Source organism: Nothobranchius furzeri, chromosome 3 (assembly GCF_043380555.1).
Source record: "Nothobranchius furzeri strain GRZ-AD chromosome 3, NfurGRZ-RIMD1, whole genome shotgun sequence".
Lineage (NCBI taxonomy): Eukaryota > Metazoa > Chordata > Actinopteri > Cyprinodontiformes > Nothobranchiidae > Nothobranchius > Nothobranchius furzeri.
In genome coordinates, this window is record NC_091743.1 from 54,566,366 (window position 1) to 54,579,865 (window position 13,500).

A 13,500-nucleotide genomic window follows, 5' to 3' on the forward strand; every position below is an offset into this window, starting at 1 on the left:
TATAATGAATCCTATTATAAAAAATTGTAAAGAATGCACATACAATTTCAAATACTGGTCATGTTATTTAAAATATATGCATTCAAATCAATGATTTGTATCATTCATACTTCATGTGTGCAGAGATTAAGGGAAAGAAGGTGCAGCTAGAGAGCACAGATCTCACTGCAGCACATTTAAACTGTAATTTTCTGAATGATAATGCAATCAAACATCCGTACTGAGTGCCTAAACCAACTTAACACTATTAGTTTTTTGGTTCTTGCATATTTTTTTCTGCCTTTTTCTGGGCGATTGACTCACATTCAAGAAGGCTTTGAGTTTGTTTTTTATTTTGTTTTCATGTCTGCTCTCAGATATCAAGAGCTTTGCAGTTAGATCACAAAACAAGCGTTAGGTCCTGCAAACCTGAGTGTGACATGCCTTGCAGAGAACCGTGTATCACATCCAGCTGTGTAATTTGTTGCATGGACGTAATTTTCACTTTAGAAGTGGGGGGGGACACGGGGGGTGTATCTTTACAGTATGCTCTAATGGGAAACAGGCTTCAACACAAACGGTTGTTTTCCGCTTGGTCCTAGAGCTCAACCAGTGCCAATTTAACATAGCGTAATATTGTTTTTGGATGGTAAAACATGCAGGGGTCAAAACTTGACTTTGGAAAAAGTGAGGGGGACATGTGTCCCCCCCCCCCCCCCCCCCCCCAATTTACGTCCATCATTTGTTGTAATATCAATCATGTGCCATGTCAGGTTTTACTGTCACTCTGTGTTGAAGTATAGGTCACATTAGCTGCAGCCATGTAACTATTACAGGTTGTATTGACATTATTTCTGTTAGATGTTGATGGGGTAACTTTTATTTTCCTTTCACGCATTTCTGGATTATTTTGCCAAAACATGCGGTATGTTTCCTGCATGATAAGGATATTCTGGACTCGTAAAGGAATCTGCAGGTGTACGGCCTTGTCCGTGGTGTTTTTGGGAGCACATGTTCTTTATGCAACAGTTTCCTCTTTGCTATCTAACATGTTCTGATCTGGACTTGAAGGGGTTTTGAAGCCCTGTAAGGAAAAATGATTATTTTTACTCCTGCACAATCAGATGCCAAACATCAAGGTAAAATGATGTTGATGTGACTCCATGTCTGTTATAGTGGTGCCACATTAGCTCAGAGCTGCTCTTCAAAGCACATCCATTGTTATGGTACAATGTGTATATTTTGTATTTTATGACAAGAACATTCGGAGCTTTGTTGCAGATATTTGTAAAATGTAAGAGTGAAGTACGTACCAATTGTATGTTGTTGGTTATATTTTGTGCATTCCTAAATAAATGGGTATGAATTAATAAATGATCTTTGTCCTTTTTTTCACAACTATTTAAGCTGCAAAGTACAAACCAGTCCACTTTCCACACGTGTAATGAGAGACATGCTGATGATATTTCATATATTATAATATATTATAGTTTACCACTAAACAAAAGTCAAATGTCGTACTATTTTTCTTACACCAACAGTGTCATATTTAAAAGTATCTTAACATTGGAAACATCTTGTTTTAGGGACAAGAAGCAAAAAAAAATCCCCTCTTTTTTTTTGCATCTTTTATGTTTTATGTTCTCAATTTTTTTTATTCTCATCTGAATTTGAAAAGCTAAAGTTCTTATGTCGTCCATTCTTATTTTGAATGTTTTTTTTGTCTGCTTCAGAATGATCAGTTCTAGATGTTTATTAATCTAGTTAATATTAATTTCATTTCATATTAATTTGTATATCATTCCTTAGAATAAGTGTCTCTTTATGAGCTCATAAAATTCATATTTGTTTTTGTAATTAATTTAATTGAAAAAATGAAAACATCTGTGCATGTGAGACAAATAGATTTAGAATGTTGTATTAATGATACGTTTACATCTGCAACATCCCTCGCTGCAGCTTCTGGTCTGTTGACAGTTGTCTTCATGCATCTTGTGTATATTTTTGCAGTAAATTGTAAATTTGTGTTTTTCCATTAAATGTTTGTGCAGAGATCTGTCAGTGTTTTTATTAATGAGACACTTTGCAACTTTTTCATATTTTTAAATAATTTTCTTGAGCCAGTATGTGATAAATAGACTTTTTGGGGGAAAAGTCCATCCAGCCCCTATCTCTCCCTTGGCCAGAATATTCCATTTGCAACTTCAGACTGGTGGCCGCTCTTATAGGAAATAGAAAATAACTGGGCTAACATACCTGGTGCTGCAGTCTGCTTCCAGCTCATTTCCTGCATGTTTTAGATCATAAACAAATGGATTTGTTGAATTTAGTGATGAACGACTCCTGTAGACGCTATAAGGCTGGGGAGACATTTCAGCTGTTTTAAGGTGTTAAAAAGACGAACGCACAGTGAGGAAATTTTCTACAAATGGACACTAGGGGGTGGTAAAAGCAAGCCAAAACTGCTTAGTTCCCTTAATATACCACACATCTTTCGTTTTCCCTACACTTCGTGGTGCCTTTGCGGGTTTTCATTAAAAACCTAAAGTTCAGGAGGGCACTAAATGATGTCACTGTTTACCAAAAAGGCCAAATCTCATTTAAAATTCATGAGGATGTTAACAAAGTAAAACATGCTGGTTTCCTCATTTGTTTATTTGTTTATTTGTGTTTGTTTTTTGCTTTGGAGGGGGGAGGGTAATAATTATTAATATGCATAATTTTTCACCAGTGAGTATTTAACTTTTTGCTTTTCAATTGATCATTTATCAGGAACAATAAAGTAAACAGCCAGGAAACCAGCTCCTTGTCTTGCTGCTGCCACGTGTGCGGCTGTCAGCTATGCTGTCTTCATGGGAACTTTTGGGAAAAACAGCTGGAATTAATTTTCCAAGGAATAGAAGACTCTCCCACATTATCAGCTAGCAGCAGTGAGGTCAATGCTACAAGCTGTCAGTCAAATAAATCAGAGTAATATAATTGGATTATTAATAATCAATAGTTGTTTTGTTTTAACTGAGTTTGAACCAGTGCTTGTGGGTTGACACTGCCCTTTTGGCTAGCTCAAAAAGACCCAGGGGGTGGTACTTCTGAGAAAATTATTTTTTCTAACAAAAGATGAGGGCCAACTAACAAACTGACTTCCTGGATGGTAAAACATCCTGAAAACTTTATCTGTAACATTTTCAGCTCATCACGAGGCAGTGATGATAAATGAGGAGGACAGAAAGAAGAAGCAGGACTTCTGTTTTGTAACCCTGGTGATTGGGTTGGGGAGGGCGGGGTCAGGATGCTGAGGCGGCCTCTGATTGGCTGTCACGTGTACCGTGGTGTGGACGGTGACGAGCGCAGCCAGCTGTGAGGGGAGCCCTGGAAGAAGAAAAAAAAAACAGTCTAGAAAGTACTTAAGGGACAAAGAACCGCTGCCTCACACCCCATCCTCTCCAACAGGTTGGAAACCTCGTCTCGGTCAGCGCGGTCTGCTTGTTCTGTAAGTTTTCTCTTTCTAAAGTTCCTGTCCGAGTCTTGACTCGAAGGGTTTTCGCATGTGCACGATTAATGTGAGTGATCCTCAGGTGTTATTATTGAATTCAGTTCTGTCACCCACTATAATATATTAACGACTTAAATCTGATATTTTAGCCACATAAACACACATATTATAATCAGTAAATGGGCTAATGCAGTGGTTCTGCAACTTTTAGTAACGAGAAGCACCTCGGATACACAGAACCAGGTCTCAGTCTGGTGCTTTTTATTTTTGCACCTAGCTGCAGATTACATTAAAACCAGTTAGACTGATACAGGTGAGTTTCTGTAGAGGATCAGAAAACAGGGTTTTCTACACAAGTCAGAGGGTTTGACTCCTCATCCCTGCAAACAGATGTGTGTGAATATCACCAGACTTGTTTCAAAGGGTATTTTAAGTGTTTGTGAACGCTCTTTACTGATCTCTGAAAGGCGTTTGTGTGTGTTTCCTGCTGCAAATATGGGAATATTTGTTCTGAAATCCTCCATTGATACATTCACCTCAGTCTGAGAACCATGGGGCTAATGCAGTGTCATTATTTATTTGCATCAAAAATTGAAAGCAATATTTTGTTGCAGAAAACAAATCTTAGCTACTGTTATCTGTAGCTTGTTCATTCACTTTCATTTTGTTAAAATGCACAAACACAGAGCTGAACATTGTCCTTATCACTTTACCTGCATAAACCAAAGAGAACATTTATGAATCCATTCTATTTGCAGGCAGAGTAAAAGCAACATTTAATCGTCTGTTTCTATGAACAAAAAAAATCAGAGGGAAAATATCCACACAGGTCGTTGTGTGTGTTTTTTAATAATGAAGCTATTATGTTGTTGTATCTGGACAAGATCCCTACAGTCCTCAGGGGTGACTATTTTCATGCAGTGGCTGTTCCTAATTTCCTCTGTGAATATTTTTATTTTAGTGAGATGTGGTGGGGTTCCCTCCCCACACGTTTGTCACGACAGTGAAACCAAAGTTAAATTTGAGGTTGTAGTATTATTTTTGCTTAGTTGTCGAACGAATGAATTCACATCAAACTGAAACATGAAAATTGACAAAACAGACATTGTTTCATTCAACAAATAATTTAAAAGCGGTTCAGCTGATACAGTTAAACCGATGAGTCCATCTGGGGGACTGGCCCACGTTTCCGTCAGCCTTCAGCCTCCCCAGTGGTGTTTAGTTTAATGACCTTTACCTTGGCAAGTGTTTATTCAAGACTGTATAGTTTGTTGGACTTTCTCTATGACGTCAAATTGGAAAGTAGGCCCTCCTCATTCCACACTGGATGTTGAGGTCTCCCGGTTGTCTCCATGGCATTCCTTTATCCCCGCTAGGATCTCGGGTTCCAGTGTTTTTCATAAAATATTAATATTGTCTCTGATGTGAAGTTCAGAGAGTTCAGCTCAGTCTGGAGGCACCGATCAGCAGATGAAGACAGTAGCCGCACCCTCCCTGCTGAAGCTCAGATTTACACTTCATTAGGCTGTCAGACAGATAAAAGCAAGTCTCTTAACCTTTATGTTTACCTCCCAAGCCTTCACAAATTCTTACTTTTTGTGTATTTTTACTAAAAAAAAATGTTTAATTTGAAGTATGAGCAACAGCAATTCCCAAATATAAGTGCAATAAATTAATTATATATTATAGATAAACCACTTTTTTCATTTTTATGAGACATTTTCTCTACATTCAGTTGATTCTATTGGTGGTGAGTGCTGCATGTATGACTGTGGTTGTACTGGAGCCAGATAACGATGGTCAAACCACACTTTTCTAACGATTCCTCCTATTTTCTAAAATTTAAACATGTTTAACTCTTTGTAGTCCGTAAAAGTGGCTGATGGTAACAGGAGTTTTTCATTTTATCTCCCTTCAGAATTTTTTCTTCTCCCTTGTTCTCTACGATGTTGAACCCACTTAGCATCAACTGTCTTGTGTTGGCCTTGCTGTGCACGTGGGCGCTGTGCAATGCTCAGTCAGACTCTGACAGCCCTAAAATCCAACTCCGTCTCGCGGGGGAGAAGAGGAAACACTACGAGGGCCGAGTGGAAGTTCTCTACGACGGAGAGTGGGGAACAGTGTGTGATGACGACTTCTCCATCTACGCAGCCCAAGTAGTATGCAGGGAGCTGGGCTTCATGGATGCCGTGTCCTGGCTGCCATCAGCCAAGTACGGAAGAGGGGAAGGTGAGAAAAAAGTGTCTAAAGGTGTAAAAAATCAAATCAAAATTGCTTCACTGTTTAAGAAGTGAGGCGGAGGACACAGGATGTGGGTGATCTGTCAGCCGTCCAGTGGCATGTGTTCAAAGTAAGCATACCTTTGCTTGCAGTTCCATCTGATACGCTCCGTGGGAATGAATGAGGTAGAGGTTATTCCCCATCTGACTCTCAATCCCCCTGTAGGCACTGGTTTCCTCGTTAGACACGAGACGTGAGCTGGAGCACGTCAGTCAGCTCAGAGCAGGGAACGACTGGAAACAGTAAACCAGACACACATTGACGTAATCCCCCCCCTCCCCCCCGTCCATCGCCATAGAAACACAGAAGTTTCCAACTCTGTGATTGTGAAGGTTGCTGGTGGTGACTGCATGGCGGTAGCTGTAAATTCAGACAGCTCCCTGTAGCCACATACTTCTGGGTGGGTTACGTGCTGTCAGCCACTTCAAGGTCTGCAGATTACCAGTTTTCTGAAGCTCAGCAGACTTTATGGAAATTCTGATCAGCACGGTTACGCAGACATTATTAATGGATTTAGATATTTTATGTCAGCATGCACAGGAAGCCAGATGTTTGCAGATCATTATGATTGTGACTGAAGTACATGACGGTCTGCTTTGTGACTGGGTTAGGATGTGGCTTCTGGATGCTTCAAAAGTAATCAGATTTAAACTTTATCAAGTTACAACCTGAGAGCAGAAAATGACAAATTTCCAAGGACTAAACATTTGATTTTTAGTTGATGGATTTTTTTGCAGATTAAAACACATCATCATACAGTAAATGCAACCAGGATTTTTCCCGTCATAAGAGCTTACACACTGACATCTACAACTGATGAAACACACTTTTTTTGTTTGAGAACAGTGTTTTCTTGACTCTGAGTCTTTTTGGTTAACTTTTTTTAAGTGACGGGAAAAGCTCATTATTAAGACGAATGTCTCCACCTGGACTGTGCTCTCTGCTCCTTTCAGCGTTTTGTTAAACCCCCATAAAACCTCCAAACTCTATTTGTTTGTATTACATAAAGGTGTACCGAGACGCAGCTGTTTCTCGCTCTGCAGTACTTTACCGCTGGAACACGAGGCACTCTTTATTATTTCCAGAAGCAGCGAAGGAAGAGGCTACGTGACCGTGTACTATGCAGCCTTGTTGGCATGATCACAATGTTCCTCTGCAACATGTTGAGACTGTCAGCTTGATGAGCAGCACATTGGAGGGTCCCTTGGCTGCAGTTATGTGGTTTTCCTCACGGATGATTCAGACACACCAGCTGTACGACAGATGATCCATTTCAGCCAGGGCAACATTTATTAGTTGTGTTTGGATTAAGGTTATGTCAGAGAGCAAAAGCATCTCCTCTTGAGTGACACGACTTCGGTGGAAATGCTCGAATAAATGACTGTAGAGTGGAACGTGTGGATTAAGGTGTCAAATACAACAAACCTGCAGTTTTAATTCATGTATTATGGAAGTGTATTACCTGGAATTTTACTAAATCAACTCTTGCTGCACAAAATAGCTGCTATCAATCATAATGATTTAGTATGAAAATTTTTAAGACAAATGTCTATAACTTTAAAAAATAATAATATTTTTTTTCACACACCAAACCAAAAGACTTCCATTTACCTCACAGATGAATTCAACATTTACACTTAGAGTGACACGTCAGCTTTTTGTTAAAATGCTATGAACAAATAATATCCTACCTGTTGTAGAGAGATACCGTACCGTATTTAGTTATAAAGACCATTTAAAATAGCATGACAGCTGACCAAAGTGCACAGGCCAGCAAAATTAGGTAGAATTGGATTAGAACAACGGTGGAATGACTAAAACCACGAATAAAACATAAAATACCTGAATAGAAAGGTAAAAATAATAGCAGGGCAAGCAACAGGTCTAAAACAAAAGCTAAATGATAAAAATATGCATTCAGCACCGACTTAAACCGTGGTGATGGGGCCTGTCGTACATGGAGGGGGAGCGTATTCCAGAGTTTGGGGGGCAGCGAATGAGAAGGTCCGCTCCCCACGAGATTTGTAATGCATCTTCGGGATTGTACAGGAGTAGGTTTATGTTTATGTTTATGTTTATTCATTTAGCAGACGCTTTTATCCAAAGCAGCTTACAATGTATAACCTATAGGGCATGTTGTGATCTGTGGGGGAAACCGGAGTACCCGGAGGAAACCCACGCATGCATGGGGGGAACACGCAACTCCACACAGAAAGGCCGCAGCCGAGTTTCGAACCTGCAACCTTCGTGCTGCGAGGCAACAGTGCTAACCACTGTGTCACCATGCAGCCCCAATCTGCCGATCTCTGAGATCTGGAAGTAACGTAGGGTTTGAGCAGTTCGGAAAGTTTGAGGGAGTTAGACTATTCAAGGCTTTATAAACAAAAGTTTAGGAGATCTTTGAGCAACCTCAGTTTGGAGAAACAGAGAATAGTTCTGATCAGACAGATGAGCTAACGGCTAGTCTGGTTGGCTCACGACAAAAGCACAACCAGGATAATTGCAATGACCCACCCGGCCCAAACCGAGCTGACCATAGCATAAAAGGATAAAGCCTGGGGCACACCGGAGGTAGACGCGCCGTGCTGTGTCGCGCCTGCGCCATCATTTTAAATAGAAGCCATCATAGTTAATGAGAGTGGGCACACGGGGAGCGCCGCACCGCATCCCAGAAGTGCCGCGCCGAGGCGCTGAAGATAGGTGCCAGTTCTACCTCAAGCGCCGCGGCTGTTTACAACATTGTGGAGTACTTTACAACAGACATTAAGATGCGGAACAGCTCTACGGCACAAACCCAACCGCAGTTCTGATAACTTTATGTTCATGTTTATTTATTCGGCAGACGCTTTTATCCAAAACGACGTACAAATGTGAATCAACAGGGCATGTTGTGATCTGTGGGGCAAACCGGAGTACTCGGAAGAAACCCACGTTTGCATGGGGAGAACATGCAACTCCACACAGAAAGGCCACAGCTGAGTTTCGAACCTGCAACCTTCTTGCTGCGAGGCAACAGTGCTAACAACTGTGCCACCAGGCAGCCCACCAAAGTACCATTGATCTTAAGGTATTTTAATAAATAGCGTACTTACCCAATCTTAATGAATTAGAGTCTCACAAAACACGACGGCAAGTCTGATCACGTATAAACAGTAGAGTCACTTCCCGCTTCCTGTTCTCAAGTCCCGCGTGATGTTGTGACTATCGCACGGCATTCCAAGAAGTGCTTAGCGGAGCGGCCCAGCGTGTCCTGTGTGACTACTTGACTTCTCAAAATCGCAGGCGCGACGTGGCGCATCTGCCTCTGACGTGCCCCAGGCTTAAGAGTGAGGTCATTTGCAATGTGTCTCAACTGTCCTTAATCTCAAAATGTTTGAAACGTTTCATTCAAACGTTGCATTCTCCGAACATAAGCTGTTCAAAGAGCTATCCACAACAGGTAAGATGTTGATTGTTCATAATGTTTTTACAGAACGTCACTTTAAAAGATGTGAGCTACTGCTTAACAGTTATTTTATGCAATAATACATCTTCTGTAACCTCTACTTCCTGTACAAGGACATCAGGGACACGCAGCCATTTCACCACAGTTGTTGGTTTCATTCATTTAAAACCCCAAAATGGGGGGAAAATGCAAACATTGAAGTAAGAAGTCACATCTCCATTTGCCTTTCTCTTGTCCCAGGTCGTATCTGGCTCGACAACTTGCACTGCACCGGTTCTGAGAAGAGCCTGGCTCAGTGCGAGTCCAACGGCTTTGGGGTGTCTGACTGCAAACATTCAGAGGACGTCGGGGTTGTGTGTTCCCAGAAACGCATTCCAGGCTTCAAGTTCATCAGAAACCAAGCCAGCAGCATGGAGGTATAGTCTCACACTCACAATTGTACTCATCTGTAACTTCCACATATGTTCATGCAATCACAGAAATGTTACCACATGAACCTGTACAGATGTTCTGCACTGAAAAGGGAACAGATGAATGGCTGTGGATAAAAGGAAAAAACCCTAGCAGGACTACTGCTGTGGAATTGTTCCAGATAGCTTAAAGTGATGAATTTTCTTCTGATCCTTCCAACTCTCTTTACAGGAATTGGACAGATTGTTACAAGCTCAGTAAATTTCCTATCTTTTTGAAACTCCAAGTGTTTGTTCGGTTTGAATGTAGCGCTACTAAAACATCACACATGACCATTTATAGCTGTGTGTTTTACACGTGGCGAAATGATAAATATCACATATATCATATCGTGATCCTACAGGTCAGATGACAGTTTCAATTTTTAACCCTGGATTTCCACCCAATGTGATACGCAGCAAATAGCTGCCAAATAAAGCGTCCAACAGATGCGAATTAGCTTCAAGCCAAATCTGGTACAATGCGTCAAATTTAAATATTTATGCTTAATATTGTACATGGTCCTTAAATAAACATAAACACAAAACCTTCTCAGTGACCTAGTGTCTGCCCTGAGACTGGTTACATGGAGGTTCAAATCCCGGTCGGATCATACCAAAAACTCTAAAAAATGGGACCCAAATCCTCCCCGCTTCACACTCAGCTTTAAGGGTTGGATTGGGAGTTAAACCAACAAGTAGTTCCCTGAGCGCAGCCAGTGCTGCAGCTCATCACTCCCTACGGGGATGGGTCAAATTCAAAGATCACCAGTGTGTGTGATGATGATTAATGGGACTGTAACTTTATAGTCAATGGGGTTGTTTGTACTGGATGCGAAGCAGAGTGTTTGGGACATGTCCCAGAAGTGTACGCTTGCGTCCACCAAATGTATTCTTTGGATTCATTCCAGAACATGTCAAACTCAGGAGTTCAGATTGGGCCGGACCGGAAGTCAGACACAGGACCAGTGTGAAATATCCACCAACTTTCAAAATAAAAGACGCGTGAAGATTTCCTATTAAAAATATAAACTTAATTTTCTTTGAAACCACTGTGGACGAGGTAAAACAGAGCAGAAAATAAACCACCGACCTTTTGGATACTGCCGTCTTTCTCATTGCGTTTTAATGCTGAAATCACTTCTTGCCATTCTCCTGTAATTTTGTGACCAATCCAAAACTGCTGTCACCTAGTGGTCGGAGTTTAAATTGCACCAGACAAAAGGTACAGCAAATGTTTGCCTGTATATTCTTACTAAAGATCCATAAACTGCTTTTAGATATCGATTCAGTATCATAACACAAAATGTCTGTATATATATTTAATTTTATGAAATATATATTCTTACATCTCTAACCATTTATAATTTTTTAAAATATAATATATAATTTAATATTTTCATCATATTTACTTAGAAACTATGTGCATATATGTTTGCTACCAGATTGACTAAAATCGGCCCTAAAAACTCTAAAAAATGAAGTGTACCATTGTCCAGAACCCATGAGCCAGAGGGCAGGAATTACCACTGTGTCTGGCTGCAGACAACGCCTCCGTACTGTTTGGAGAGTCGATGTGGACTTGTGGACGTGACTGTCTGCTCTCCTGCCCTCCCTTTCTGCCAGAGACATTCCTGCAGCTTGTCTGAAAACGAGCGATCAAAAGAAGCTGCGATAGAAATTTTTCCATTAATGATAGAGCTGAAGCAGCATGTGAGTTTAGAAGAGAGCCGGTATGTTCTCACTGCCTTCATACCAGAGCTTTGTGTTTGTTTATACTTGATGTGGGGTGGTGGAATTAGCTGAGTCACTAGTGGGCTGAACAGTGAATATGTTTTTTATAAGATCCAGTCAAGATGCTTGACTAGAACATTCATATAAAAAAACGTGTTTATTTTTCCAGGGCAGGGAATGCATGGGAGGTGAAACTGAAATGAGGAGTGTGTTCTGCTGAACACGCTTCACTCATTCCCATTTTTTATAGGCTGCAAATGTACGCGACACCTTCTTGTTCCCTGTTAGTTTTGTGGATTCAGGGTGTCTGGTGTGTTAGTGCACTTGTGTTCCACCCTGCAAGTATTTCCACGGTTCAACCGCTTCCTTTCAAGTCCCAGAGGAAAGGAAAGGGGAGAAAGGTGTAGCTGCACCTATTTGACTTATGCTTAAACGGACAGTAGCAGCGAGTAAGGCTGTTCCTGCGGCCTGTGTATTCACTGCATGAACTGACATCTGGAAAGTTAACCCGCCCGGCTGTGAGCTCCACAGTGGATCAATAACAGAAAGGGTGATGGTATCCTTTACTTTTTACTACTTTGTAAATGCAAATTAAAGTAGAAGTATTTTAGATACTCTGAGCTTTCCTCAGAGTCATAATTTAATTTGTAGACATTATCCAACACCCCTAAAGAGTGACTGAGCTATTATTATAAATAAAGTTAATTATTTTCATACACCACCCCTCATGTCTCCTATTACTTGTTCACTGTAATGTGTTTGAACTTTGAGTGTCAGCGTTTGTTTTTCAGAGGATTTCTGACATCGGTGACAGCTGTGGCAGTCACATTCATCAGCTGGAGCTGAATTTAAGCAAAATCCAGAACTATGACTGCAGGAAGTCTAATTTTTCATCTTTTAGCCGAGACAGTCCTGCGGTTTAGGATGATGTTTGTGTGGGAACAGCACAGACTGGACTGTACTATTTTAGGATAATGAGAGGTTCATGGTACTAGTTTGATTGGAGTCATTCTTGTTTGTGTTCTCCAAGACGTTTACACCATAGTTTACTTGTGGGATCGTTGTGCAACAGTGTTGTTCTGTGCCAAAAAGCAACAAACAGTAGGATTTTTCACTTTTGTTGCTACATCACGTCTGTTTCTTAACATGGCTCAAAAATATAGCAATCAAAAATCAAGCACTGCCGCACATGTTCATGAACAGATAAAGTTCATCTCTAGAAGAGAGAAAATGTTTTTTTTTCCTGCACAATGAGCTGCAAAAGCAGCTGCAGTTTATCATTAACTGTAACCAGGAATGCTAATGTGCCACTGTAAAACTCCGGTTGTAATAACAAAATGCAAATGTATTTATTTATTTATTAAAGTGATGTTGTTTAAGGCAGTCTGCACACATGTATCATCCAGATTTTATAATATCAAACTGCAAAAACAAGAGAAAGGAAGCCTGAGTAAGAGTCCTGAGAACTCTGTATTACAAAAGCTCCTGAGGATACGCATGCTCGAGGGGAGGAAGGGGTAATTTATGTCGGGAAGCTGAGGCCAGCTCCTACAGAACAGGGAGTGTAGCAGTATGCAGCGCCACATGTTCAGCAGCTGGATCCTCCAGTGGCCGTGCTTCTCTTTTGTGAGTCACGCTGACCGAGCTGAAGACTTTTAAACCAGAGTTTATGATTGAACATTTTCATGTTGTGCTCACTCGATAAATGTGAGTTATTATTTGTGAACTTGTGCGCTTCAGAGCTGTGGCATGGACCACTAGAGCCAAAGAAACATGAGTACAACATACAGTACTTACACTATACCGCAGCAGTACAAGTACTAGCAGAAACTAGTTCATTAGGGTTAACTGAATTTTGACACATCATAAAGTTTTAGTTGATTGGAGGCTTTGGTGGGAGACCTGTTTTGTTTCTGTTCCTGCTTTTATCCAGTCTGTTATTAAAAAAATTTTTTTTTCATTTCCAGCTGTTTTGTTTGATGAACCCTAAAAAAAATTTTATTTTACGGGAAGCTCTCTGTCCCGTGTCTAACTTCATATTAAACAGATGTTGCATCCGGTTGTGTTGTAGTTCGATAATCCCTGAAATCAGTTGTGAGGTTTTTTTTTGTCCTTTTCAC

The 13,500-nt window shown here is 40.6% G+C and overlaps 1 protein-coding gene across 1 annotated transcript in view; it reads left to right on the top strand.

Moving 5' to 3' along the window:
* Positions 1 to 3,321: 3,321 nt before the first annotated feature.
* loxl2a (lysyl oxidase-like 2a) overlaps positions 3,322 to 13,500 on the top strand; it is a 31,988-nt gene continuing 21,809 nt past the window's right edge. The window contains exons 1-3 of the mRNA XM_015959424.3: positions 3,322 to 3,469; positions 5,391 to 5,701; positions 9,438 to 9,613. Coding sequence (XP_015814910.3) covers positions 5,419 to 5,701; positions 9,438 to 9,613 — 459 coding nt within the window. The 5' untranslated portion in view covers positions 3,322 to 3,469; positions 5,391 to 5,418. The remainder of the gene's footprint in view (positions 3,470 to 5,390; positions 5,702 to 9,437; positions 9,614 to 13,500) is intronic.